Source organism: Staurois parvus, unplaced genomic scaffold (genome assembly GCF_062004578.1).
Source record: "Staurois parvus isolate SC_StPar_1 unplaced genomic scaffold, SC_StPar_1.0 ptg001842l, whole genome shotgun sequence".
In the NCBI taxonomy this organism is placed as follows: domain Eukaryota; kingdom Metazoa; phylum Chordata; class Amphibia; order Anura; family Ranidae; genus Staurois; species Staurois parvus.
Window position 1 is genome coordinate 288,527 of NW_028319638.1, and position 24,084 is coordinate 312,610.

At 48.6% G+C, this 24,084-nt stretch overlaps 3 protein-coding genes across 4 annotated transcripts; all 3 read left to right on the forward strand.

Moving 5' to 3' along the window:
- The first annotated feature begins 600 nt into the window (after positions 1-600).
- Positions 601-1,903, forward strand: LOC149434066 (olfactory receptor 1G1-like). Of its 2 annotated transcripts, none has more exons than XM_089664158.1 (2): positions 601-628; positions 906-1,903. In XM_089664158.1, the coding sequence occupies exons 1-2, from the start codon at positions 601-603 to the stop codon at positions 1,901-1,903; spliced, it is 1,026 nt and encodes a 341-aa protein (XP_089520284.1). The 2 variants fall into 2 exon arrangements, with proteins under 2 accessions (XP_089520284.1, XP_089520285.1); XM_089664159.1 differs by having other exon boundaries at positions 601-625.
- A 3,716-nt stretch (positions 1,904-5,619) lies between these two features.
- LOC149434067 (olfactory receptor 1G1-like) lies at positions 5,620-6,659 on the forward strand. Its single transcript, XM_089664160.1, has one exon. The coding sequence runs from the start codon at positions 5,635-5,637 to the stop codon at positions 6,574-6,576; it is 942 nt and encodes a 313-aa protein (XP_089520286.1). The 5' UTR covers positions 5,620-5,634; the 3' UTR covers positions 6,577-6,659.
- A 16,429-nt stretch (positions 6,660-23,088) lies between these two features.
- On the forward strand, positions 23,089-24,084 carry LOC149434068 (olfactory receptor 1G1-like). Its single transcript, XM_089664162.1, has one exon. It carries the CDS (start codon positions 23,143-23,145, stop codon positions 24,082-24,084), a length of 942 nt encoding a protein of 313 aa, XP_089520288.1. The 5' UTR covers positions 23,089-23,142.

Here is a 24,084-nt window from a genome sequence, read left to right on the forward strand (position 1 = left end):
GCATTATGTAAAACTGTTAGAATAGTGTTTTTGCATGTTACAATGGGGTGCCTTGAGGCTTTCCATAATTTTAAAGGATGCCTTGACTGAAAAAAGGTTGAAAAAAACTGTTTTAGATCACTCTGTCCCAGGGGCTGACTGACCATTTGGAAACTCGGGCACTACCACAGGGCCGGGGGTCAGTAGGGGGCCCCATCAGATGCCCCTGGTACCTTTTTCATAGGTTTTTTTTGGAGTTTGGGCAAGGACACAGGGGCCCCATGATCCCCTATTGCCCATGGGCCCCATGAGTTGTCAGTCCGCCCCTGCTCTGTCCACTAACCAATAAGTAAAATAAATGACAAAGAAGATAGAAAAACTTTCTTTGGATTTTAAATTCCAATTTTAAAGACTGTTCTCAATTATAGAGAAAGGCCTCCTAAGGTTTTATGAATTAAATCTTAAGAGACCTTTAATGAGACTTTCAGCTTTGTGTTCTCACAACACGGCAGACGGTCCTGAAGGACTTCCAACATTTTATATAAGAATAAATCATTAATGGCAGAAATGCCGACATGTAAATCTGAGTGTGCTGTGTAGGTACACCATAAATGTTTTCCAATGATTAAATCATCAGATCCATTATTTTATTACCATTTTATTGTGATAAATTTAAATTAAGAAATGAAAAAGATTAATACAAGGAATCTGCCAGAGATTACCCCTTGTGGGTCCATCAGACCATCCACTGACCACGAATGCACTTTGTGTGCTCTTCCATCTGATCTCTCTGATGACTGCGGGACTGCCGACATCTTATATAAGAATACATCATTAGCTGCCAGAAATGTCGGCATGTAACCCTGAGTGTAATGTGTAGGCACTCCGTACAGGTTTGTCCTATTAATAAATCCTCAGATCTGTAATTTTATTATCTTTTCATAGTAATACATTTAAACAGAGAGAAAAAAAAATGAATAATATGAGGAATCAGACAGAGATTTCCTCTTTTACCCTCGTAGGTCTATCAGACCATCCACTGACCATGAAGGCACTTTTTGGGCTTTTCCTTCTGATCTATCTGATGACTCTTATCACAAACCTTCTTATATTTTTCTTGGTCCTCACTGACTCCCATCTGCACAACCCAATGTATTTATTTCTTGCCAACTTGGCATTTCTGGACATGTCCTATTCATCAGTGACCGCACCGAGGATGCTCTATGACTTGGTCTCAAAAACACGATCAATATCCATTCCTGCCTGTATAGCCCAAGTCTTTTTCTATATCTCCTTTGCTGGCTCAGAAGCGTTCTTGCTCTCGGCTATGTCCTACGACCGCTACATTGCCATCTGCCGCCCCCTACATTACAAACTAATGATGTCTTGGAGGGTCTGTGCTTGTATGGCCTCCATGGTCTGGGTTGTAGGATGTTCTGTCTCTTTGGTTCATACTTTATTTTTGCTCAGGTTGTCCTTCTGCAGAACATCTTCCATCCACAACTTCTTTTGTGACCTTCCACACTTATATCAGATTACATGTACTGAGCCCTTCATAAACATGGTGGTCTTATTCCTAGTAGGTGGTAGTTTTGGATTAGGAGCCTTTATTTTGACCTTTCTTCCATATGTCTATATTTTCACTACCATCCTCAGAATCCGTAGTAAGACTGGAAAGAGGAAAGCATTCTCCACCTGCACCTCACACCTCACCGTGGTCTTCATCTTTTATGGCTCCTTAATTTTTATTTACTTTGTTCCAACTTCCAGCAATATGTTCAGTTTAAACAAAATGTTTTCAGTCATATCTGCCCTCTTTAACCCATTGCTGAATCCTCTGATCTACAGCCTGAGGAACAAAGATCTCATGGAGGCACTTATAAGGTCTTATTATCACTTAAAGTTGATCCAGGCATCATTCTGAAAACATCATTGTAAAATTTGACATTTGTTTTATATTTCTGGGTCATTATTAGTAATATCTTTCATAAAATGTATATATGTCACTCATAGATCTTGAAGGACCAGGAATCAATGTAACCCACAGACCAAATGTAGAAGTTTCAACACGCTTTGGTTAACTTTGTGACTGTTTTGCCTACCATCATTTTTTTTACATTTTAATGCATTTAAAAACATTAAAAAAATATAGTTTTAGATTGAATAATGAATAACATATTTTACATAAAATAATACTATTCCCAATATTTTCACTAAATAATCCCAAGTACTGGGACCTCAAATATGTGTAAGTTTTTATATATACATTTTATTGCCAAAAGTATTGTCCCCGCCCTCCAAACCATTGGATTCAGGTATTCCAATCCCCTCCATGGACACAGGTGTATACAATCAAGCCCCTAGGCATGCAGACTGCTTCTACAAACATTGGTGAAAGAATGGGTCGCTCTCAGGAGCTCAGTGACTCCAAGCGTGGTCCCGTGATAGGTGGCCACCTGGGCAATAAGTCCATCCGTGACATTTCCTGGCTACTAAATATTCCACGCTCAACTGTTAGTGGGATTATAACAAAGTGGAAGCAAGTGGGAACAACAGCCACTCAGCCACCAAGTGGTAGGCCACGTCACATGACAGGGCGGGGTCAGCGCATGATGAAGCGCACAGTGCGCAGAAGTCACCAACTGTCTGCAGAGTCAATAGCTAAAGACCTCCAAACTTGGTGTGGCCTTCAGATGAGCCCAACAACAGTGCGTAGAGAGCTTCATGGAATGGGTTTCCATGGCCGAGCAGCTGCATCCAAGCCTTCCATCACCAAGTGCAATGCAAAGTGCAGGATTCCGTGGTGTAAAGCACGCCACCACTGGACTCTAGAGCAGTGGAGACGTGTTCTCTGGAGGGACCAATCACTCTTCTCTGGCAATCCGATAGACGTGTCTGGGTTTGGCGGTTGCCGGGAGAATGGTACTTGCGTGACTGCATTGTGCCAAGTTTAAAGTTTGGTGGAGGGGGGATTATGGTGTGGGGTTGTTTTTCAGGGTTGGGCTTGGCCCCCTAGTTCCAGTGAAGGGAACTCTTAAGGCAACATTTTGGACAATTTCATGCTCCCAACTTTGTGGGAGGAGTTTGGGGATGGCTCCTTCCTGTTCCAACATGACTGCCCACCAGTGCACAAAGCAAGGTCCATAAAGACATGGAGGAGCCAGTTTGGGGTGGAGGAACATGACTGTCCTGCACAGAGTCCTGACCTCAACCCCATAGAACACCTTTGGGATGAATTAGAGCGGAGACTGCGAGCCAGGCCTCCTCCCCCGACATCAGTGCCTGACCTGACAAATGTGCTTCTGGAAGAATGGTCCAACCTTCCCATAGACACCCTCCTAAACCTTGTGGACGGCCTTCCCAGAAGAGTTGAAGCTGTTATAGCTGCAAAGGGCGGGGCCAACTCAATATTGAACCCTACGCACTAAGACTGGGGGGCCATTAAAGGTCATGTGTGTGGAAAGGGCGGGGCCAACTCAATATTGAACCCTACGGACTAAGACTGGGGGGCCATTAAAGGTCATGTGTGTGGAAAGGCCGGCAGACCAATACCTTTGGCAATATAGTGTATATTTTCATAGTGAAAGGAAGTCTGTAAAAGACAATGTTCAATATTTCTGGTCCTTAAAAATGCTTCAAATTCAAACATATATTGAAGCAAGTCAAAGATACTGGGGCCCCCACCTACCAGCCAATCACAAGCAGAAGGTGGACTTACCTCTTGCCTTGAGGAAGATGCTGCAGACAAGCCACCAAGTTGGCTAACTTACAGCCAAATGGGGCTATTTTGTACAAAAACTAGACAATTTTTTGTCTTATCTCTGCATAAAATTATCCTTTGGGTTTGGATTGAAGTGACCAGTCATCCATCCCCACCAAGCCCATTGAGTTGTCAGGGAGGATTCCAGCTGACAGACGAATGTAAACAAAGGATGGGGATGGTGGCATATTCGATCAATAGCCATGGCCACAAGTTTGGTCAGTTATCATTGTTAACAAACCGGCTGCCTTCTGTTAGAAGAGTGGGAGATGTGTGGCAGAAGCTTCTAATGTTGGCCCTGAAATGCCAGGATAGTAGAAGCACCCCCCAAATGACCCCTTTTTGGAAAGTAGACACTCCAAGGTATTTGCTAAGGTGCATGGTGAGTATTTTTAAGATCTCATTTGTTGCCGCAAGTTTTTGGAAAATGAGGAAAAAAAACAAAAATGTATTTTTTCTTTTCTTCTTTTTATTTTCCAAAACCCTGGGACAAAAATTATATCTGCAAAATGCTTACCATGCCTCTTATCAAATTCCTTGGGGTGTCTACTTTCCAGAATGGGGTCATTTGGGGGTCTTTGTACTATCCTGGCATTTTAGGGCTTCCGAAACTGGGATAGGTAGTGAGGAAGTGATATGAGGAAATATGCTTTGAAAGCCTGAAGGTGGTCATTGGATTTTGAGGGCCTGTATGTGGATAGGCTGTCAAAAAGTCTCTCACATGTGGTATCCCCAAACCAATATACATAACTATGTATAAAATATACAGTACTATGCCGATTCTTCGACTGTGGCTTGTGTCTTCACAATTAAAGCTGCTGGTGTGGCCTTCAAACTGTGCCCCCACAGGCCGATTTTTCCCCTCCATACCTAAGATCTGCAGTTCTAATTATTTTTGTAAAGACGCCTCCCTATGACTTGTGTCTCCACTTTAAGGCTTGTTGGTGCTGCCGTCAATAATTAGTGACACTGGCCACTTTTTAGCCACTCAAACCTAAGGGCTGAAGAGCTAATGATTTTTAGGAAGACAGCCACCTGTGTCTTATGTTTCTATATTTTGGCCAGTTTGGCTACCAAACTGGGGTGACCCTGGACAGTTGTACCCAACCAAAGCTAAGGGTTCTAGCTCTTTACTGACTATCCACTGTGCAATCCAACCAAGTGTTAAAATGGCAACCCTTATAAAATGTAACTATAAAATGATGGAAGCTAAAAGAAAAGCCGTGTTCCTTTTGTAGTGTGTTAGGTCCCTCTGTCCACTAACCAAGAAGTAATAGAGGTGATAAAACTATAAAAATACTTACAGTGGATTTTAAATTCAAATGTTGAAGATTGTACTCAGTTGTAGAAAAGGGGCTCTCAAGGGGTTATAAATTACATCTTAAGAGATCTTTAATGAGGATTTCAGCTTTGTGTTCCTACAACACAACAGACTGTCCTGAGGGAATGCCGACATTTTATATAAGAATAAGTCATCAGCTGGTACAAATGTCTCCAGGTGAACCTGAGTATCATGTGCAGGCACAACATATATGTAATCCTATTGATAAATCCTCAGACTGATCATTTGATGACTGCTTTATGCTGAGAAATTTAAAAAATAAAAATTAATACAAGGAATCTGCCAGAGATTACCTCTTGTGGGTCCATCAGACCATCCACTGACCACGAATGCACTTTGTGTGCTCTTCCATCTGATCTCTCTGATAACTGCGGGACTGCCAACATCTTATATAAGAATACATCATTAGCTGCCAGAAATGTCGGCATGTAACCCTGAGTGTAATGTGTAGGCACTCCGTACAGGTTTGTCCTATTAATAAATCCTCAGATCCATCATTTTATTATCTTTTAATAGTAATACATTTAAACAGAAAGAAAAAAATATTTATATTATGAGGAATCTGACAGAGATTTCCTCGTTCACTCTTGTGGGTCTATCAGACCATCCACTGACCATGAATGCACTTTTTGGGTTTTTCCTTCTGATCTATCTGATGACTCTTATCACAAACCTTCTTATATTTTTCTTGGTCCTCACTGACCACCATCTGCACAATCCAATGTATTTTTTTCTTGCCAACTTGGCATTTCTGGACATGTCCTATTCATCAGTGACCGCACCGAGGATGCTCTATGATTTGGTCACAAAAAGCCGATCAATATCCATTCCTGCCTGTATATCCCAAGTCTTTTTCTATCTATCCTTTGCTTCTTCAGAACTTTGCTTGCTCTCGGCTATGTCCTACGACCGCTACATTGCCATCTGCCACCCCCTACATTACAAACTAATGATGTCTTGGAGGGTCTGTGCTCATATGGCCTCCATGGTCTGGGTTGTAGGATGTTCTGTCTGTTTGGTTCATACTTTACTTTTGCTCAGGTTGTCCTTCTGCAGAACATCTTCCATCCACAACTTCTTTTGTGACCTTCCACACTTATATCAGATTACATGTACTGACCCCTTCATAAACATGGTGGTCTTATTCTTAGTAGGTGGTAGTCTTGGATTAGGAGCCGTTCTTTTTACCTTTCTTCCATATGTCTATATTTTCACAACCATCCTCAGAATCCGTAGTAAGACTGGAAAGAGGAAAGCATTCTCCACCTGCACCTCACATATTACGGTGGTCTTCATCTTTTATGGATCTTTAATTTTTATTTACTTGGTTCCCACTTCCAGAAATATGTTCAATTTATACAAACTGTTTACAGTCATATCTGCCCTCATTAACCCATTGCTGAATCCTCTGATCTACAGCCTGAGGAACAAAGATCTCATGGAGGCACTTATGAGGACTTATTATCACTTAAGGTTGATCCGAGCATCATGCTGAAAATATCATCGTGAAATGTAACATTTGTATATTTCTGGGCCATTTTTAGTTGACTAAACATTTCCGTATTGTCTTTCATTAAATGTAAACCTGTCAGGGGCTCATAGCTGTACCTACCCTTGCATGACCAGGGGGTCACTGTAACCCCACAGATCAAATGTAGCAGTTTCAGTATGCTTTGGTTAACCTCCAAGTAACCCTGTGACTATTTTTCTTGCCATCATTTTTTACATATATTTTATGCATATTATAGGGCTTCCAAGTGGCACAAAGTGTTTACAAATATTAAGCTCAGATTTTTCAAAAGCTGTAAATTGAATTTGCACGTGGCATGGTTGTTGGTGCCAAATGCGCTGGTCTGAGTATTTAAAAAATTGCTGATCTACTGGGATTTTCATGAACAACCATCTCTAGGGTTTACAGAGGATGGTTCAAAAAAGAGAAAATATCCAGTGATCGGCAGTTGTGTGGAGGAAAATGCCTTGTTGAGGTCAGAGGAGAATTAGATGATAGAAAGACAACAATAACTCAACCACTCATTACAACCAAGGTATGCAGAATACCACCTCTGAACGCACAACACATCCAACCCTGAAGCAGATGGGCTACAGCAACAGAAGACCACACCGGGGGCCACTCCAGTCAGCTAAGAACAGGAAACGGAGGCTAAAATTCGCACCAGCTCACCAAAACTGGATACTAGAAGATTGGAAAAACGTTGCCTGGTCTGATGAGTCTGGATTTTAGCTGCAACATTCAGATGGTGGGGTCATAATTTGGTGTAAACAACATGAAAGCATGGATCCATCCTGCCTTGTATCAATGGTTCAGGCTGGTGGTGGTGTCATGGTGTGGTGGATCCATCCTGCCTTGTATCAACAGTTCAGGCTGGTGGTGGTGGTGTCATGGTGTGGTGGATCCATCCTACCTTGTATCCATGGTTCAGGATGGTGGTGGGGGTGTCATGGTGTGGTGGATCCTTCCTGCCTTGTATCAACAGTTCAGGCTGGTGGTGGTGTCATGGTGTGGTGGATCCATCCTGCCTTGTATCAACAGTTCAGGGTCTGTTCTTGTATAGCACCTGTGATAGTTTATACAGTGTGATGGCTTGGGGGTTTGTCGCTCAATGGTAGTGCTTTCCAGTGAGTTCAGTCCACTCCAGAAGTGGTCCACTTTTAGTAATAAAATGGAAGAAGTTCACGCAGAATATCAGTTTCCCACACAGGGGTTTCCACTATCAACATGAACTCAAATGACATTCAGCCTCATGGCTCTCTCTAGCAGTGCTGCTGCTCAGGCCTGTTGCCTTGGTCCTCCAGACCGGCCTTTTTCAACCAGGGTACCCAGGCAAGGCCTTTAGGTTTCTGCATGATTGCCTTGGCAAAACCTTTAAAAAGTGCCCAAAAATTGTACACAAGCCAGCAGGTGGATGGAGGCTGCTTTTTACACAAAGCCACAGGGTTTCATTGTGCGCCATTAAAACCTTACAGCCACTGGCGTCCTAACAATCAAGGATGTCATTGGTTGATAAGGAGGATGTTGGGTGCCTAGTTTGCCTCTCACGGTCAGCACTGGGGTCACATTAGCTGAGTGAGGGAGAAGAGAAACGTTGGAATACTAGTCAGTACCGGTGTGCTAAGGAATACTTGCTCTGTAAGAATGAATCTCCTCCATCGTTGGGTGTCCTACATGTGCAGATGTTGCCACATTATGTAAAACCTTTAGTTTAGTTTTTTTACACTTCCTTAGAATGGGGGGCCTCAAGATTGCCTATAATTTTAACCGCCTCCCGCCCGCCATATAAGGAAATGACGGCACAAGGCGGTTCTCTCGTTCTGGGAGGACATCATATGATGTCCTCCCACTCTAACTGAGCGTGCGTGCCCCCAGGGGAGCGCAGCGTGGCAAGCGGTGGTGAGCTGTGTCCCTGGGACACAACGGATCACCGATCAACAGAAAGAGCTGAAGACGTCGGCTCAGTCATGTGATCAGCTGTGTCCAATCACAGCGATCGCATTTAAATAAGGAAATGGCGGTTATCGGCATTTCTCTCCTCACGAGCCGTCACTCTGACAACTTGTGAGGAGAGGAGAGCCGGTAATCGGCATTACTCAGAGGGGACATCTACACTGATCATCAGGGCACTGTGGCCCCAGCAGTGCCACCTGTCAGTACCCATCAGTGCCACCTGCCAGTGCCCATCAGTGCCTACCAGTGCATATCAATGCCACATATCAGTGCCCATCTGAGCTGCCTTTCAGTGCCACCTATCAGTGCTGCCAAACAGTGCCACCTATCAATGCCAGTCAATGCTGCCTATCAATGCCAGTCAGTGCCCCTATCAGAACGCATCAGTGCTGCCTATTGGTGTCCGTCAGTGCCGCCTAACAGTGCCAGTTAGTGCCAGCTAACAGTGCCAGTCAGTGCCACCTAACAGTGCCAGTTAGTGCCACCTATCAGTGTCAGTCAGTGCCGCCTATCAGTGCTGCCTATCAGTGCTGCCTATTAGTGCCATATATGAGTGCTGCCTTTCAGCGCCCATCAGTGATGCCTGTCAATGCCCATCAGTGCCAACTACCAGTTCCTCCTCATCAGTGCCCATCAGAGCCACCTATCAGTGCCCATCAGTGCAGCCTCATTAGAGTACATCAGTGAAGGAGAAAAATCACTTATTTACAAGATTTTATAACAGAAACTAAGAAAACCCTTCTTTTTTTTTCAAAAATTTCAGTTGTTTTTGGTTTGTTTAGCAAAAAATTAAAAACCCCGAGGTGATTAAATACCACCAAAAGAAAGCTCTATCTGTCTCAAAAAAATTATAAAAATGCCATATGGATACAATGTTGCATGACCGTGCAATTGTCATTCAAAGTGCAACAACACTGAAAGCTGAAAATTGGCCTGGGCAGGAAGGGGGTATAAGTGCCCTGTAGGCAAGTGGTTAAAGGGTGCCTTGACTGGTAAATGGTTGAGAAACTCTGCTCCAGACCATCACTGACACCTTCCACCTCCAGACACCTTCACTGTGAAGACACACATTATTTGACCCCCGGGGAAGGATTGGGGTCCCCCTGAACCCTCTGCAGAGACCACCTGTCTCTCGGGGTGGAGCCCTGACCTAGGATATAATAGAAGTGTGCCTCCTTGGTTTGAGGTCAAGGGCCACATCAGAGGGCTCCGAGGAACATGTGTGGTCCACAGGCTACAGGTTGAGCACCCCTGAGACTATTTATGGGATTCATTTTGCTTGGGATGAGATTGGAGAGAAAATTATAAAGGGGAACCGAAGAAGAAAACCCTCCACATGCGAAAGTGGAAACAGGGAAGGGTTTGGAGGTACATAGATTGTCATAGTGAAAGGAAGTCTGTAAAAGACAATATTCAATATTTCTGGTCCCTACAAATGCTTCAAATTCAAACATATATTGAAGCAAATCAAAGACAATGGGTCCCCTAAGTCCTCACACCTAGCAGCCAATCAGAAGCAGGGGTAGGACTTACCTCTTACCTTGAGGAAGATGCTGCAGACAGGCCACCGAGTTGGCTAAAAACTGGACACATGTTTGTCTTATCTCTGCATACAATTATCCTTTGGGTTTGGATTGAAGTAGAATTCGGTTCATACTTTGCCTCTTCGGTGAACAGATGAAGTAATCGAGGGGTTCCCCTCCATCTGCAGCATGAAGTGATACATTCAGCAACCGTGTTACTATTACTGCTGAATGTGACAGCTCCCTGCTCAGGCTGGTTGTTAGGAAGCCAGCGGCTGGAGACTTCCTAGTGACCAGTCATCCATCCCCACCAAGCCCATTCATCTGTCAGGGAGGATTCCAGCTGGCAGATGAATGTAAACAAAGGACGGGGATGGTGGCATCAATAGCCATGGCCACATTTGGTCTTTGTTAACAAACCGGCCGCCTTCTGTTAGAAGAGTGGGTGATGTGTGGCAGAAGTTTCCCATGTTGGCCCTGAAATGCCAGGTTAGTAGAAGCACCCGCCCCAACCCAAAATGACCCCTTTTTGGAAAGTAAACACTGCAAGGTATTTGCTAAGGGGCATGGCGAGTATTTTGCAGATCTCATTTATTGCTGCAGGTTTTTGGAAAATGAAGAAAGAAAACGAAAATTTATTTTTTTTCTTTTCCAAAACCCTGTGAAAAAAAAATATATCTGCAAAATGCTTACCATGCCTCTTATCAAATTCCTTGGGGTGTCTACTTTCCAGAAAGGGGTCATTTGGGATTTTTTGTACTATCCTGACATTTTAGGGCCTCCGAAATTGGGAAAGGTAGTGAGGAAGTGACATGAGGAAATATGCTTTGAAAGCCTGAAGGTGGTCATTGGATTTTGGGGGCCTGTATGTGGAGAGGCTGCCAAAAAGTCTCTCACATGTGGTATCTCCAAACTCATTAGAAGTGGCAGCATGTGTTTTGGGGTGTTATTCCACATATATCCATGGTGTGTGTGAACAACATATCATTTAATTGACAACTTTGTGTAGAAAAAATACATAAACAAGTTTTCTGTCATTTTCCAAACATTTGTTACAAAAAAATAAAATCTTCCGTGGACTCAACATACTTCTCTTAAAATTCCTTGTGGTGTCTACTTTCCAAAAAGGGATCATTTTGGGGGGGGGGGTTTTGTACAATCCTGGCACTTTAGGGCCTCCGAAACTGTGATAAGTAGTGGGGAAGTGATATGAGGAAATATTCCCTTCGATAGCCTGAAGATGATTATTGGATTTTGGGGGCCTGTATGAGGATAGGCTGTCAAAAGGTCTCTCACATGTGGTATCCCCACACTTGGGAGAAGTAGTATGTGATTTGGGGTGTTATTCCCTGTATAGCCATGTCATAAGTGAGCAATATGTCATTTAAGTGAAAAGTTTGTGTAACAACAAAAACAATTGAGTACTGTCCGTGATACTTTTTTTATTTGCACTAACATACAATTTTGAGGACCTCAAAATTGTATGTTAGTGCAAATAAAAAAAGTATCACGGACAGTACTCAATTGTTTCTGTCGCAAATACACTAATTCAGCTACAATCACCTGTAACAACAAAACAAATTTAATTTTCCAAAAATTTGTAGCAAAAAAATAAAATCTTCCACGGACTCAACATGCCTCTCAGCAAGTTCTTTGGGGTGTCTACTTTCCAAAAAGTGGTCATTTGGGGGATGTTTGTACTGGCATTTTAGCACCTCAAGAAATGTGATATTCAGTCAGAAAGTAAAAGCTGCATAAATTCCAATATATACAATATACCATAGTCTGTAGATGCTATAACTTTCACATAAACCAATTAATATATACGTTATTTTTTTTTTTGTTTACCAAAGACATATAGCATAATACATTTTGGCGTAAATGTATTACTAAATTTGAGTTTATTGGATATTTTTTATATCAGAAAGTAGAAAATATTATTTTTAAAATTTTCAGTCTTTTTTTATTTATTTATTTATTTATTTATCGAGTTTATATAGCGCCAAAGGGTTTGCTCAGCGCTGTACAATAGAGGGGGGACAATACATGAAACAGTACAGTAACATCAAACAGCACACAAGGGGTAAGAGGGCCCTACTCTTTCGAGCTTACAATCTAGGAGGGAGGGGGTAGAGGCACAGGAGGAAACGGCTGTGGGGGATGGAGTGGTAGGAGGAGGGAAGGGCAGCGGCTGTTAGGTGAGGGTGGGGTAGGCTTCCCTGAAGAGGTGGGTTTTCAGGGAGCGCCTGAAGGTGAGGAGGGAAGGTGACAGTCTGATGGGTTGGGGTAGTGAGTTCCAGAGGATGGGGGAGGACCTGGAGAAGTCTTGCAGTCGTGCGTGGGAGGAGGAGACCAGGGAGCAAGATAGAAGGAGGTCCTGTGAAGAGCGAAGGGTACGGGTAGGGTGGTATCTGGGAATCAGGTCGGTGAGGTAGTTAGGGGCAGTGTTGTGAATGGCTTTATAGGTCAGAGTGAGCAGTTTGAATTTAATGCGTTGGGCAATGGGGAGCCAGTGGAGGGAGAGGCAGAGGGGGGTGGCAGAGGTGGAGCGGCTGGTGAGGTGGATGAGTCTGGCAGCTGAGTTCAGGATGGTCTGAAGCGGGGTGAGTTTGCACTGGGGTAGGCCGGTGAGGAGGGAGTTGCAGTAGTCAAGGCGTGAGATAATCAGGGAGTGAACGAGTAGTTTAGTGGTGTCTTGGGTAAGGAAGGAGCGTATCTTGGAGATGTTCCGGAGGTGGAGCCTGCATGAGTTTGTGAGAGATTTGATATGAGGTTGAAAGGAAAGGTTTGAGTCCAGAATGACGCCAAGGACCTTGGCTTGCGGGGCGGGATTGATGGTGGTGTTGTTGGTAGTGATGGAAAGGATGGGGGGGGGGGCACGGGAAGGGGGAAAGACGAGAAGCTCGGTTTTGGAGAGGTTGAGTTTGAGGAAATGGAGCGACATCCAGTCAGAGATGTCGTTTAGGAGGTGAGTGATGCGGGCGGAGAATGTGGGGGTGAGGTGAGGGGTGGATAGGTAGATTTGAGTATCATCAGCATAGAGGTGGTAGTTGAAGCCGTGGGAGTGTATGAGTTTGCCAAGGGAGGAGGTGTAGATGGAGAAGAGAAGGGGTCCAAGGACAGAGCCCTGGGGGACCCCAACAGAGAGGGGGAGGGAAGAGGAGGTGGCGCCGTTGTAGCAAACGCTGAAGGAGCGTTGGGATAGGTAGGAGGAGAACCAGGAGAGAGCGGTGTCTCTGATGCCAAGGGAGAGTAGTTTATTAAGGAGGAGGGGGTGGTCGACTGTGTCAAAGGCCGCAGAGAGGTCTAGGAGAAGGAGGACAGAGTAGTCGCCTTTGGCTTTGGCGGTTAGTAGATCGTTGGTGATTTTGAGGAGGGCAGTTTCGGTGGAGTGTAGGGGACGGAAGCCGGACTGTAGTGGGTCAAGGAGGTTGTTGTCAGTTAGGTGGGCGCTTAGGCGATCGTAGACCAAGCGCTCAAGGAGCTTGGACGTGAGTGGCAGTAGGGAAATTGGTCTGAGGTTGTTGAGGTCAGTGGAGTTCAGGGAGGGCTTTTTGAGTATGGGGGTGATGTGCGCATGTTTTAGGGGGGAGGGGAAGACGCCAGTAGCGAGGGAGAGATTGAAGATGTGGGTAAGGGAGCGGATGAGGGAAGAGGGGGGTGACCGGAGGAGTTGAGAGGGGATAGGGTCCAGGGGGCAGGTAGTGAGGCGGGCTTCTGAGAAGACTCTGGTGACTTCCTCAGTGGTAGTAGGGCTGAAGGAGTGCAGTGATGGGGGGGTTACGGTAGGCAGGGCCTTGGGTGTGGTGGGGGGCAGTGCCGTTGCAAGGTCAGAGGAGGGGAGAGATGAGAGGGTGATGGAAGGGGGGAGGCTAGATGGGGAGGTAGACTGCAAGTTGACTATGTCCTTGCGGATTGCGTCAATCTTGCTATGGAGATGAGTGGCAATCTCGTGGGCGGTAAGTGAGGTACTGAGTGGAGGAGGGGGGGGAGAGAGCAGGGAGTTGAAGGTGGAGAAGAGTCGGCGAGGGCAGTTAGAGAGGGTGTTGATCAGGTCAACGAAGTAGGCCTGCTTGGCGGCGTGGAGGGAGGAGGTGTAGGTGAGGAAGGCAGATTTGTAGAGGGAGAATGCATGAGGGGACCTGGTTTTGCGCCATAGTCTCTCCAGCGCACGACTGCGACGTTTGAGGCATTTAGTATGGTCGTTCTGCCATGGTTGGAGCGGTCTGGGTTTGATGTTGTGTGTGGTTAGGGGTGCCAGAGAGTCTAGGGTGGCTGATAGTGAGTCGTTGTACGCGGTGGTGGCTAGGTCAGGACATGACAGTGGAAGGATGCTGTCGTGCAAGCGGTCGGCAGCCGAGTGGAGGGGGGCCGGGTGCAGGTTGCGGAGGTTGCGGCTGGTGATGGTTTGGCGCACTGGGGGGGGGGAGTTAGGGGAAGGGGAGATGGAGAACGTGAGGAGGTGGTGGTCGGAGAGAGGGAAGGGGGTGTTAGTGAAGTGGTTAAGGGTACAGAGGTGGGAGAAGACGAGGTCCAGGGTGTTCCCATTGATGTGGGTGGAGGATTGAGTGTGCTGTGTGAGCGCGAAGGAGGTGGTTAAGTGGAGGAGTCGAGAGGTAGCTGGGGTGTTGTCGTTGATGGGGATGTTGAAGTCCCCGAGGATGATGGTCGGTAGCTCAGAGGAGAGGAAGAAGGGAAGCCAGGCGGCGAAGTCATCCAGGAAGCGGGCTATGGATCCGGGGGGCCTGTAGATCACTGCGATCCTTAAGGGGGTGGGTGAGAAGAGCCGGATGCAGTGAGCCTCGAAGGAGGAGAAGGTTAGGGAGGGGGGGTTAGGGAGGACCTGGAAGGTGCTCAGCGGTGATAGGAGCAGGCCGACACCACCACCTTTGTGACCGCTCAGTCTTGGTGAATGGGACCAGATGAGACCTCCATGAGAGAGTGCCGCAGGGGAGGTAGAGTCGGTGGCCTGTACCCAGGTTTCGGTGATGGCTAGGAGGTTGAGGGAGCGGGAGATAAAGAGGTCATGGATGGCAGTTAGTTTGTTGCAAACCGAGCGGGCGTTCAGAAGTGCAACCGAGAGAGGGGGGATGGATGTGGGGAGGAGGTGCACAGGTATGAGGTTGAGGGGGTTGCGGCGGCTGGCGGGAGCAGGGGGGTCCCTGGAGGGGGGGAGAGGTGGTGAGGGGCCAGGGTTCGGGGAGATGTCCCCAGCGGATAGGAGAAGGAGAAGGGTGAGGAGGGTGGCATGGGAATGGGAGGTGCAGGAGCGTGTGGGTCTGGTAGTGGTGGCACGTGGGTCGACCGAGGAGTGGAGTACCAGGAGGAGGTGGTGAGTGCCGTAGTGGGGAGAGGGCAGAAGTGAAGGGGCAATGTAGAGCCGTTTTGGGGGGGTGGGCGGGTAGAGGGAGGCGATTTTTGGGATGGAGGAGAGGAAAACGAGGAGGAGAAGTGCAGGTGGCATGCTGGGGTGAGTGCAGTGCTGTTCGGGTCAGGGGAGGTGAAGGGATACGGGTCAGGGCGAGGTGATGTGGAGAGTCTATATCACCGTGGAGGAGTCCACTAGAGTCCTTCTGTAGGGGGAGAGTGGGAGTAGAGTCCAGCAGCTGGCTGGCTGCAATCTGTGGGTGCAGTATGCTGGCGTCCGAGGGGGCATCAGTGGGTCTGGTGGATCGGCGAGTGGAGGGGACGTAGGATGCGATGTTGGGGGGCGTTGGCAGGCAAGGCGTCTGGTGATGCTGGCGGCTCGGTGACTGGAGATTCGCTGGGTGGTCCGGGTCCGGGAGATTCGCTGGGCGACGTCTCGATTCGCTGGGCGACGTCTCGATTCGCTGGGCGACGTCTCGATTCGCTGGGTGGTCCGGGTGTTGGGTGACCAGAGGTGGTAGCTGGGTGCCCGGTAGCTGGGTGCTGGGTGTCCAGGGGTGGTAGCTGGGTACCCGGTAGCTGGGTGCTGGGTGTCCAGGGGTGTTAGCTGGGAGCTTAGACTTCGAGTTGCCAAGCAAAGGCCAAGAGATGGGAAGGACGGGAGAATCCTCATCAACAATGCATTGCAATATCTGGAACGGCATTAAAGACCCATGGTTTTTCGGAATCCCCTCGATGCAGGTAGCGGAGGTGCGGCGTTGTCCTGGAAAGGTTCCTGGTCTGGGGCTGGCTGGTGCAGGGTGGCCCGCAGGGTGCTGGGAGGCCTGAAGCAGTTCCCATGCAGGGTCGCCGGGTGCGAGCAGCTGGGTGCCCCGAGGTGGCGGCTGGGTGCCAGGTGGTCTGGGGTGGTCCCAGAGCTAGGGAGGGCTCCAGGGAGACCGTGAGGCCGTGCCGGTTCCTGGTGGTCCAGGGTGATCAGCAAGGACCCAGGGCTGATGGGGAGGGCCCTGGGCAGGCAGGCAGGTCGGCGGGACCCGGTGGGCAGAGCGGTGACGGTCCGGGTAGATGTCCGGCGATCCGGTCCGATCGCGGCTCGGCCGCGGCCAAAATCGAGGCCGCGGCTTCGGGTGCGCGGGTAGGCCGCGATTTCCGGGGCTCCGGGAAAAGGTCCAGAAGTGGTCCCTGGTGGTCAGGCTGGGCCGGGAGTGTCTTAGGGGCCCCGCTGGGTTCCGCTGCGGCCCGGATGGCAGCGGATTGGGGCTAGGAGCGCAGGAGCTCCTAAAGCGTGTCTTCTCCCGCCGCCATCTTGAAAATGTATGTTTTTTCATTTATATCACAAAAAATAAAAAAAACAGTAGTAATCAAACACCACCAAAAGAAAGTTCTGTTTGTGTGACAAAAAAAGGACATAAATTTACTTTGGGTACAGCATTGCGTGGCTGCAGAATTGCCAGCTGAAATGGAGAGTAGCAAATAATGATGTTAGGAATGGACTTGCCAGTAGTGGTGGGACTTACCTGCCTTGTGGGCTGCAGTACCAGGGCTGGCCAGCGGGTGCTCCCAGCAATCAGAGACTCAACTCTGCAGTCAGCCAAACACCTGAAACTGCTTATGCAGGTGTATTTAAGTGATGGCCAGACCTGCAGTCTTTGCCTTGGTGTGTGTGTTTTTCCTGGGCCCTGTATCTTGTAATCCTGCATTCTTGTTCCTGTTCCTGTGTTCCTGCTAATACGTTTCCTTGTTGCCAAACTCTGCCTGTTCTGATTACGCTGACCCTCTCCTGCTCTGACCCCGGCTCGTTCCTGACCATCCCTCTGCCTGACCCTCTGTACCACGCTGCCCGCTACCTGCTGAACCTGGCTTGTGACCCCGACCATTCTCCGCTTGCTCCCCCTGTACCTACCTGCCCGATTGTTATTGACCCGGCCTGCCTGACGACGCTTGCATTGTATGTACTGTTATCTGTGGGTGGTTGGTTGGTTTGTTTGCACTGTGTTATGTTTTAGTATTGCACTGCGTTTATGTTTGTATTGTTAGTCTTTAATAAATTATATTGTTTATAACTTATCTGAAGCCTGCGTTTCCCTGCGTCAGTTCACATACCTCTGGTCACACCCGGAGCCCTGACATTACACCAAGGCCAATCCTGACCAGAAGTGGCTGCACAGGGAAGCCATCTTGGCTTGTTGCTGGGAAAGATGGATCTTGATGAGGTTGTGTATTTGTCGCTGCTGGTTTTTGATGACAGAGAGTATGCTTATCAGACTCTGAAGGAGTATCCCCGGGATGAACTGTTAGAATGTATACGGATCGCTCATGTTATAGTAGATCAGGGCACAGAGTTCTCTGAGGTGCAGCCATTGATTCAGATTTGTGCGGAGTTGGTTTCATCTGGTACCCCCGAATGCAGGGATGAATTTTTGCCGCCATTTAGTGCCGACCAGGTAGAGTCCCTGGTGTGGTTATTAGAGGATGATGTGGATTGCTTCTTGGAGCATTATGCTGCATGTTCACCACAGACACTAAGAGATTGTATAAACGCAGTGCAGTCATTGACCAGACAGGCTTTGTGTAAGCTCAGCTTTGTTCAACCCATACTGCAGACATGGTCAGACTTGTTACCCCCAGCCTCAGTCAGCTTACAAAAACCCAGTCCTGCTTCTAATCTATTTCCTCAAAGCTCTACTCCTGCATTCCCAACAGCTCCTCCAGTTACAGCCCAGTATACCCTGCTATCTACCGCATGTCAGTCCCCTGTTCCCACTCGCTGCACCTATCCTGCCTTTAACCCTGTAAAGAAGCCCTCTGTAGCAACTGTTCCCTCCTCTGTTCCATCCTCCAGCTCTTCTCTGTCTCCAGCTGCTCCATTCGTTTGCAGACCTGCGTTTACTTGCAGTGCTCCAGTAGTTAAAACCAGAAAAAAGCGAAAATTCTTTCCAACCAATACCATCCTGCCAGTATCCAAACCGGTGAGCCTGCCGTCTGAGAACCTACCTTCCGTGGTTCAGCCTGGTGCCTCGGCACCCGCACTTCAACCTGATGCCTGTACCCAGCCTGATGCCTGTACCCAGCCTGATGCCTCCATTCGGCCTGATGCCTCCATTCGGCCTGATGCCTCTACCCGGCCTGATGCCTCTATTCAGCCTGATGCCTCTACCCGGCCTGATGCCTCTATTCAGCCTGATGCCTCCATTCAGCCTGCTGCCTCTACCCAGCATGATGAACTGATCCAGCCTGATGATCCTATTAGGCCAGTTGACTCGATGCCCGCTGTTGATCCAGACGATCCGGTACCTGATGACCCGGTGCCCGCTGTCATACCTGGTGACCCGATGCCCACTGTCGAGCCAGACGATCCAATGCCTGATGACCCAGTTCCCGCTGTCATGCCTGGTGACCCGATGCCCGCTGTCGAGCCAGACGATCCGGTACCTGATGACCCGGTGCCCGTTGTCGTGCCAATTGACTCAGAGCCCGCTGTCGTGCCTGGTGACTTGGTGCCCACTGCCTTGTCAGGTGACGCGGTGCCCGCTGGTGAGCCAAATGACCTGATGCCTGGTGACCCAGTGCCCGCTGTCATGCCTGGTGACCCGATGCCCGCTGTCGAGCCAGACGATCCAGCGCCAGATGACCCGGTGCCTGCTGTCGAGCCAGACGATCCGGTACCTGATGTCGTGCCTGGTGACTTGGTGCCCACTGCCTTGTCAGGTGACGCGGTGCCCGCTGGTGAGCCAAATGACCTGATGCCTGGTGACCCAGTGCCCGCTGTCATGCCTGGTGACCCGATGCCCGCTGTCGAGCCAGACGATCCAGCGCCAATTGACTCAGAGCCCACTGTCGTGCCTGGTGACTTGGTGCCCACTGCCTTGCCAGATGACGCGGTGCCCGCTGTCGAGCCAAATGACCTGATGCCTGGTGACCCGATGCCCGCTGTCCAGCCAGACGATCCAATGTCTGACCCAGTGCCCGCGGTCATGCCAGTTGACTCGGAGCCCACTGTCGTGCCTGGTGACTCGGTGCCTGCCGCTCCGCCTGGGGGTCCGGCGCCCGCCGCTCCGCCTGGGGGCCCGAGACCTGTCGCTCCGCCTGGGGGTCCGGCGCCTGCCGCTCCGCCTGGGGGCCCGAGACCTGTCGCTCCGCCTGGGGGTTCGGCGCCTGCCGCTCCGCCTGGGGGCCCGAGACCTGTCGCTCCGCCTGGGGGTTCGGCGCCCGCCGCTCTGCCTGGGGGCCCGAGACCTGTTGCTCCGCCTGGGGGTCCGGCGCCCGCCGCTCCGCCTGGGGGCCCGAGACCTGTAGCTCCTCCTGGGGGTCCGGCGCCCGCCGCTCCGCCTGGGGGCCCGAGACCTGTTGCTCCGCCTGGGGGTCCGGCGCCCGCCGCTCCGCCTGGGGGCCCGAGACCTGTCGCTCCGCCTGGGGGCCCGATGCCTGTTGCCCCGCCTGGGGCCCGATGCCTGTCGCCCCGCCTGGGGGCCCGATGCCTGTCGCCCCGCCTGGGGGCCCGGTGCCTGTCGCCCCGCCTGGGGGCCCGATGCCTGTCGCCCCGCCTGGGGGCCCGGTGCCTGTCGCTCCACCTGGGGGCCCGGTGCCTGCTGCTCCGCCTGGGGGCCCGGTGCCTGCTGCTCCGCCTGGTGGCCCGGTGCCTGCTGCTTCGCCTGGTGATCCGATGTGCCTCTGCCCGGAGTCCAGCCCGATGTGCCTCTGCCCGGAGTCCAACCCGATGTGCCGCTGCCCGGAGTCCAGCCCGATGTGCCGCTGCCCGGAGTCCTGCCCGATGTGCCGCTGCCCGGAGTCCTGCCCGATGTGCCGCTGCCCGGAGTCCAGCCCGATGTGCTTCTGCCCGATGTGCCGCTGCCCGGAGTCCAGCCCGATGTGCCTCTGCCCGATGTGCCGCTGCCCGGAGTCCTGCCCGATGTGCCGCTGCCCGGAGTCCTGCCCGATGTGCCGCTGCCCGATGTGCCGCTGCCCGGAGTCCTGCCCGATGTGCCGCTGCCCGGAGTCCTGCCCGATGTGCCGCTGCCCGGAGTCCTGCCCGATGTGCCGCTGCCCGGTTTGCCGTTGCCCGGAGTCCTGTCCGGTGTGCCGCTGCCCGGAGTCCTGCCCGATGTGCCAGTCTTTGATATCCCGCCAGTTACCAGACCCGGGCGGTGGAACATTTTGCCCAGCTAGGACTGTTTGGAGCGTCTTGAGGCCGCTCCTTGAGGGGGGGGTACTGTTAGGAATGGACTTGCCAGTAGTGGTGGGACTCACCTGCCTTGTGGGCTGCTCCAGGGTATCACCTCTGGTCATACCCTGGAGCCCTGACAAATGACCTGGTCAGGAAGGAGGGAAAACCTTCCTGGGCTGAAGTGGTTAATATGAAATAGATTGTAATCACCCTATGAGTCCAGTTTAGTGAAGGTTCAGGCTGTTTGGAACCTCTGAAAATAATCGAGGCACTAAAGGGATCAGGTAGCCAGGGGCGGACTGACCATTTGGAAACTCGGGCACTGCCTGAGGGCCCAGGGTCAGTAGGGGGCCCCATGAGATGCCCCTGGTACCTTTTTCATAGGCTTTTTTGAGTTTGGGCAAGGACTCAGGGGCCCCATGATCCCCTATTGCCCGGGGGCCCCATGAGTTGTCAGTCCGCCCCTGCAGGTAGCGAATCTTGATGGTGATTTTATTGCGTTCTCAGTAGTCTAAGCAAGGCCTAAGTGAATGATCCTTCTTTCCAACAAAAATGATTCCAGCTCCAACAGGGGATGATGAGGGATAGATAAAACCCTTTTCCAGGTTCTTGTTAATGTACTGTCAGAGTGTTTTTAACTCTGGCTTATGGGAAGATACAGTCAAAGGGAATCTCTGCACCTGGAAGTAGCCCAATGGGGCAGTTGTAAAACAAGTAAGGCGGACGTGTGTCTGATTTCTTTTTGTCGAACGTTTCCAGGAAGTCAAGTTATGCTGGGGCAACAAACAGGCTGCTGTTAGAGACCTGCTGAATGCTGAATAGGGTGTTTGGCACCAGTTAAGGGATTGGATTTACATGCATGCACGCCAACACTCGCAGGTGCCTGCACAACATGTCTGTGTGTGTTTTTGTGTAAATGAACATGCTTACAAAGGGTACCGGTGGAAGTGCCTCCAAAGAGACCAAAAATGTTGAAAAAAACTGTATTCTCTACATTCTAAAAAAAATCCACTCAAATTTAATCATACATTTAGCCAAAAATATATTCTGCTAAATGTCTTTGGTAAAATAAAATCCCAATAAGTGTATATTTAGTGTGAAAATTATAGAGTCTACAACTATGGTATAAAAACTGCAATTTATGCAGATTTTACTTTCTGACTGCCTATCACATTACTTGAGGTGCTAAAATTCCAGGGCAGTAACAAAAAAAACCCCAAATGGTCCCTTTTTGGAAAGTAGACACCTCAAGGAATTTGCCCCAGGCATGTTGAGTCCATGGAAGATTTTATTTTTTGCCACACGTATTTGGAAAATGACAAGAATTGTTTTATTCTACCCAGTTGTCACTAAAATGATATATTGCTCACATATGCCTTGGGAATATGTGGGATAACACCCCAAAACACATTCTGGTCCAAACTGGACCACTGTAACTATGTATAAAATATACAGTACTATGCCAATTTTTCGGACTGTGGCTTGTGTCTTCTCATTTAGGGCTGCTGGTGTGGCCTTCAAACTGTGCCCCCACAGGCCAATTTTTCCCCTCCATACCTAAGACCTGCAGTTCTAATTATTTTTATAAAGACGCCTCCCTATGACTTGTGTCTCCACTTTAAGGCTTGTTGGTGCTGCCATCAATAAATAGTGACACTGGCCACTTTTTAGCCACTCAAACCTAAGGGCTGAATAGCTAATGATTTTTAGGAAGACCCACCTGTGTCTTCTCTTTCTGTATTTTGGCCAAATTGGCTTCCAAACTGGGGTGACCCTGGACAGTTGTACCCAACCAAAGCTAAGGGTTCTAGCTCTTTATTGACTATCCACTGTGCAATCCAACAAAGTTTTAAAATGGCAACCATTATAAAATGTAACTACAAAATGATGGAAGCTAAAAGAAAAGCCGTGTTCCTTTTGTAGTGTGTTAGGTCCCTCTGTCCACTAACCAAGAAGTTATAGAGGTGATAAAACTATAAAAATACTTACAGTGGATTTTAAATTCAAATTTTGAAGATTGTACTCAGTTATAGAAAAGGGGCTCTCAGGGGGTTATAAATTACATCTTAAGAGACCTTTAACGAGGATTTCAGCTTTGTGTTCCTACAACACAACAGACTGTCCTGAGGGACTGCCAACAATTTATATAAGAATTAGAATGAGTATCATGTGCAGGCACAACATATATGTATTCCTATTGATAAATCCTCAGATTGATCATTTGATGACTGCTTTATGCTGATAAATTTTAAACAAAGATTATTACAAGGAATCTGTCAGAGATTACCTCTGGTGGGTCTATCAGACCATCCACTGACCACGAATACACTTTGTGTGCTCTTCCATCTGATCTCTCTGATAACTGCAGGACTGCCAACATCTTATATAAGAATACATCATTAGCTGCCAGAAATGTCGGCATGTAACCCTGAGTGTAATGTGTAGGCACTCCGTACAGGTTTGTCCTATTAATAAATCCTCAGATTCATAATTTTATTACCGTTCTATAGTGATACATTTAAACATAAAGAAAAAAATTATAATATGAGGAATCAGACAGAGATTACGTCTCTTACTCTTGTGGGTCTATCAGACCATCCACTGACCATGAATGCACTTTTTGGGCTTTTCCTTCTGATCTATCTGATGACTCTTATCACAAACCTTCTTATATTTTTCTTGGTCCTCACTGACCACCATCTGCACAACCCAATGTATTTTTTTCTTGCCAACTTGGCATTTGTAGACATGTCCTATTCATCAGTGACCGCACCGAGGATGCTCTATGACTTGGTCACAAAAAGCCAATCGATATCCATTCCTGCCTGTATAGCCCAAGTCTTTTTCTACATCTCCTTTGCTTGTTCAGAACTTTTGTTGCTCTCGGCTATGTCCTACGACCGCTACATTGCCATCTGCCACCCCCTACATTACAAACTAATGATGTCTTGGAGGGTCTGTGCTCATATGGCCTCCATGGTCTGGGTTGTAGGATGTTCTGTCTCATTGGTTTATGCTTTACTTTTGCTCAGGTTGTCCTTCTGCAGAACATCTTCCATCCACAACTTCTTTTGTGACCTTCCACACTTATATCAGATTACATGTACTGACCCCTTCATAAATATGGTGGCTCTATTCCTAGTAGGTGGTTGTCTTGGAGTAGGAATCGTTCTTTCTACCTTTCTTCCATATGTCTATATTTTCACTACGATCCTCAGAATCCGTAGCAAGACTGGAAAGAGGAAAGCATTCTCCACCTGCACCTCACACCTCACCGTGGTCTTCATCTTTTATGGCTCCTTAATTTTTATTTACTTTGTTCCATCTTCCAGCAATATGTTCAGTTTAAACAAACTGTTTTCAGTCATATCTTCCCTCATTAACCCATTGCTGAATCCTCTGATCTACAGCCTGAGGAACAAAGATCTCATGGAGGCACTTCTGAGGTCTTATTATCACTTAAGGTTGATCCAGGCATCATTCTGA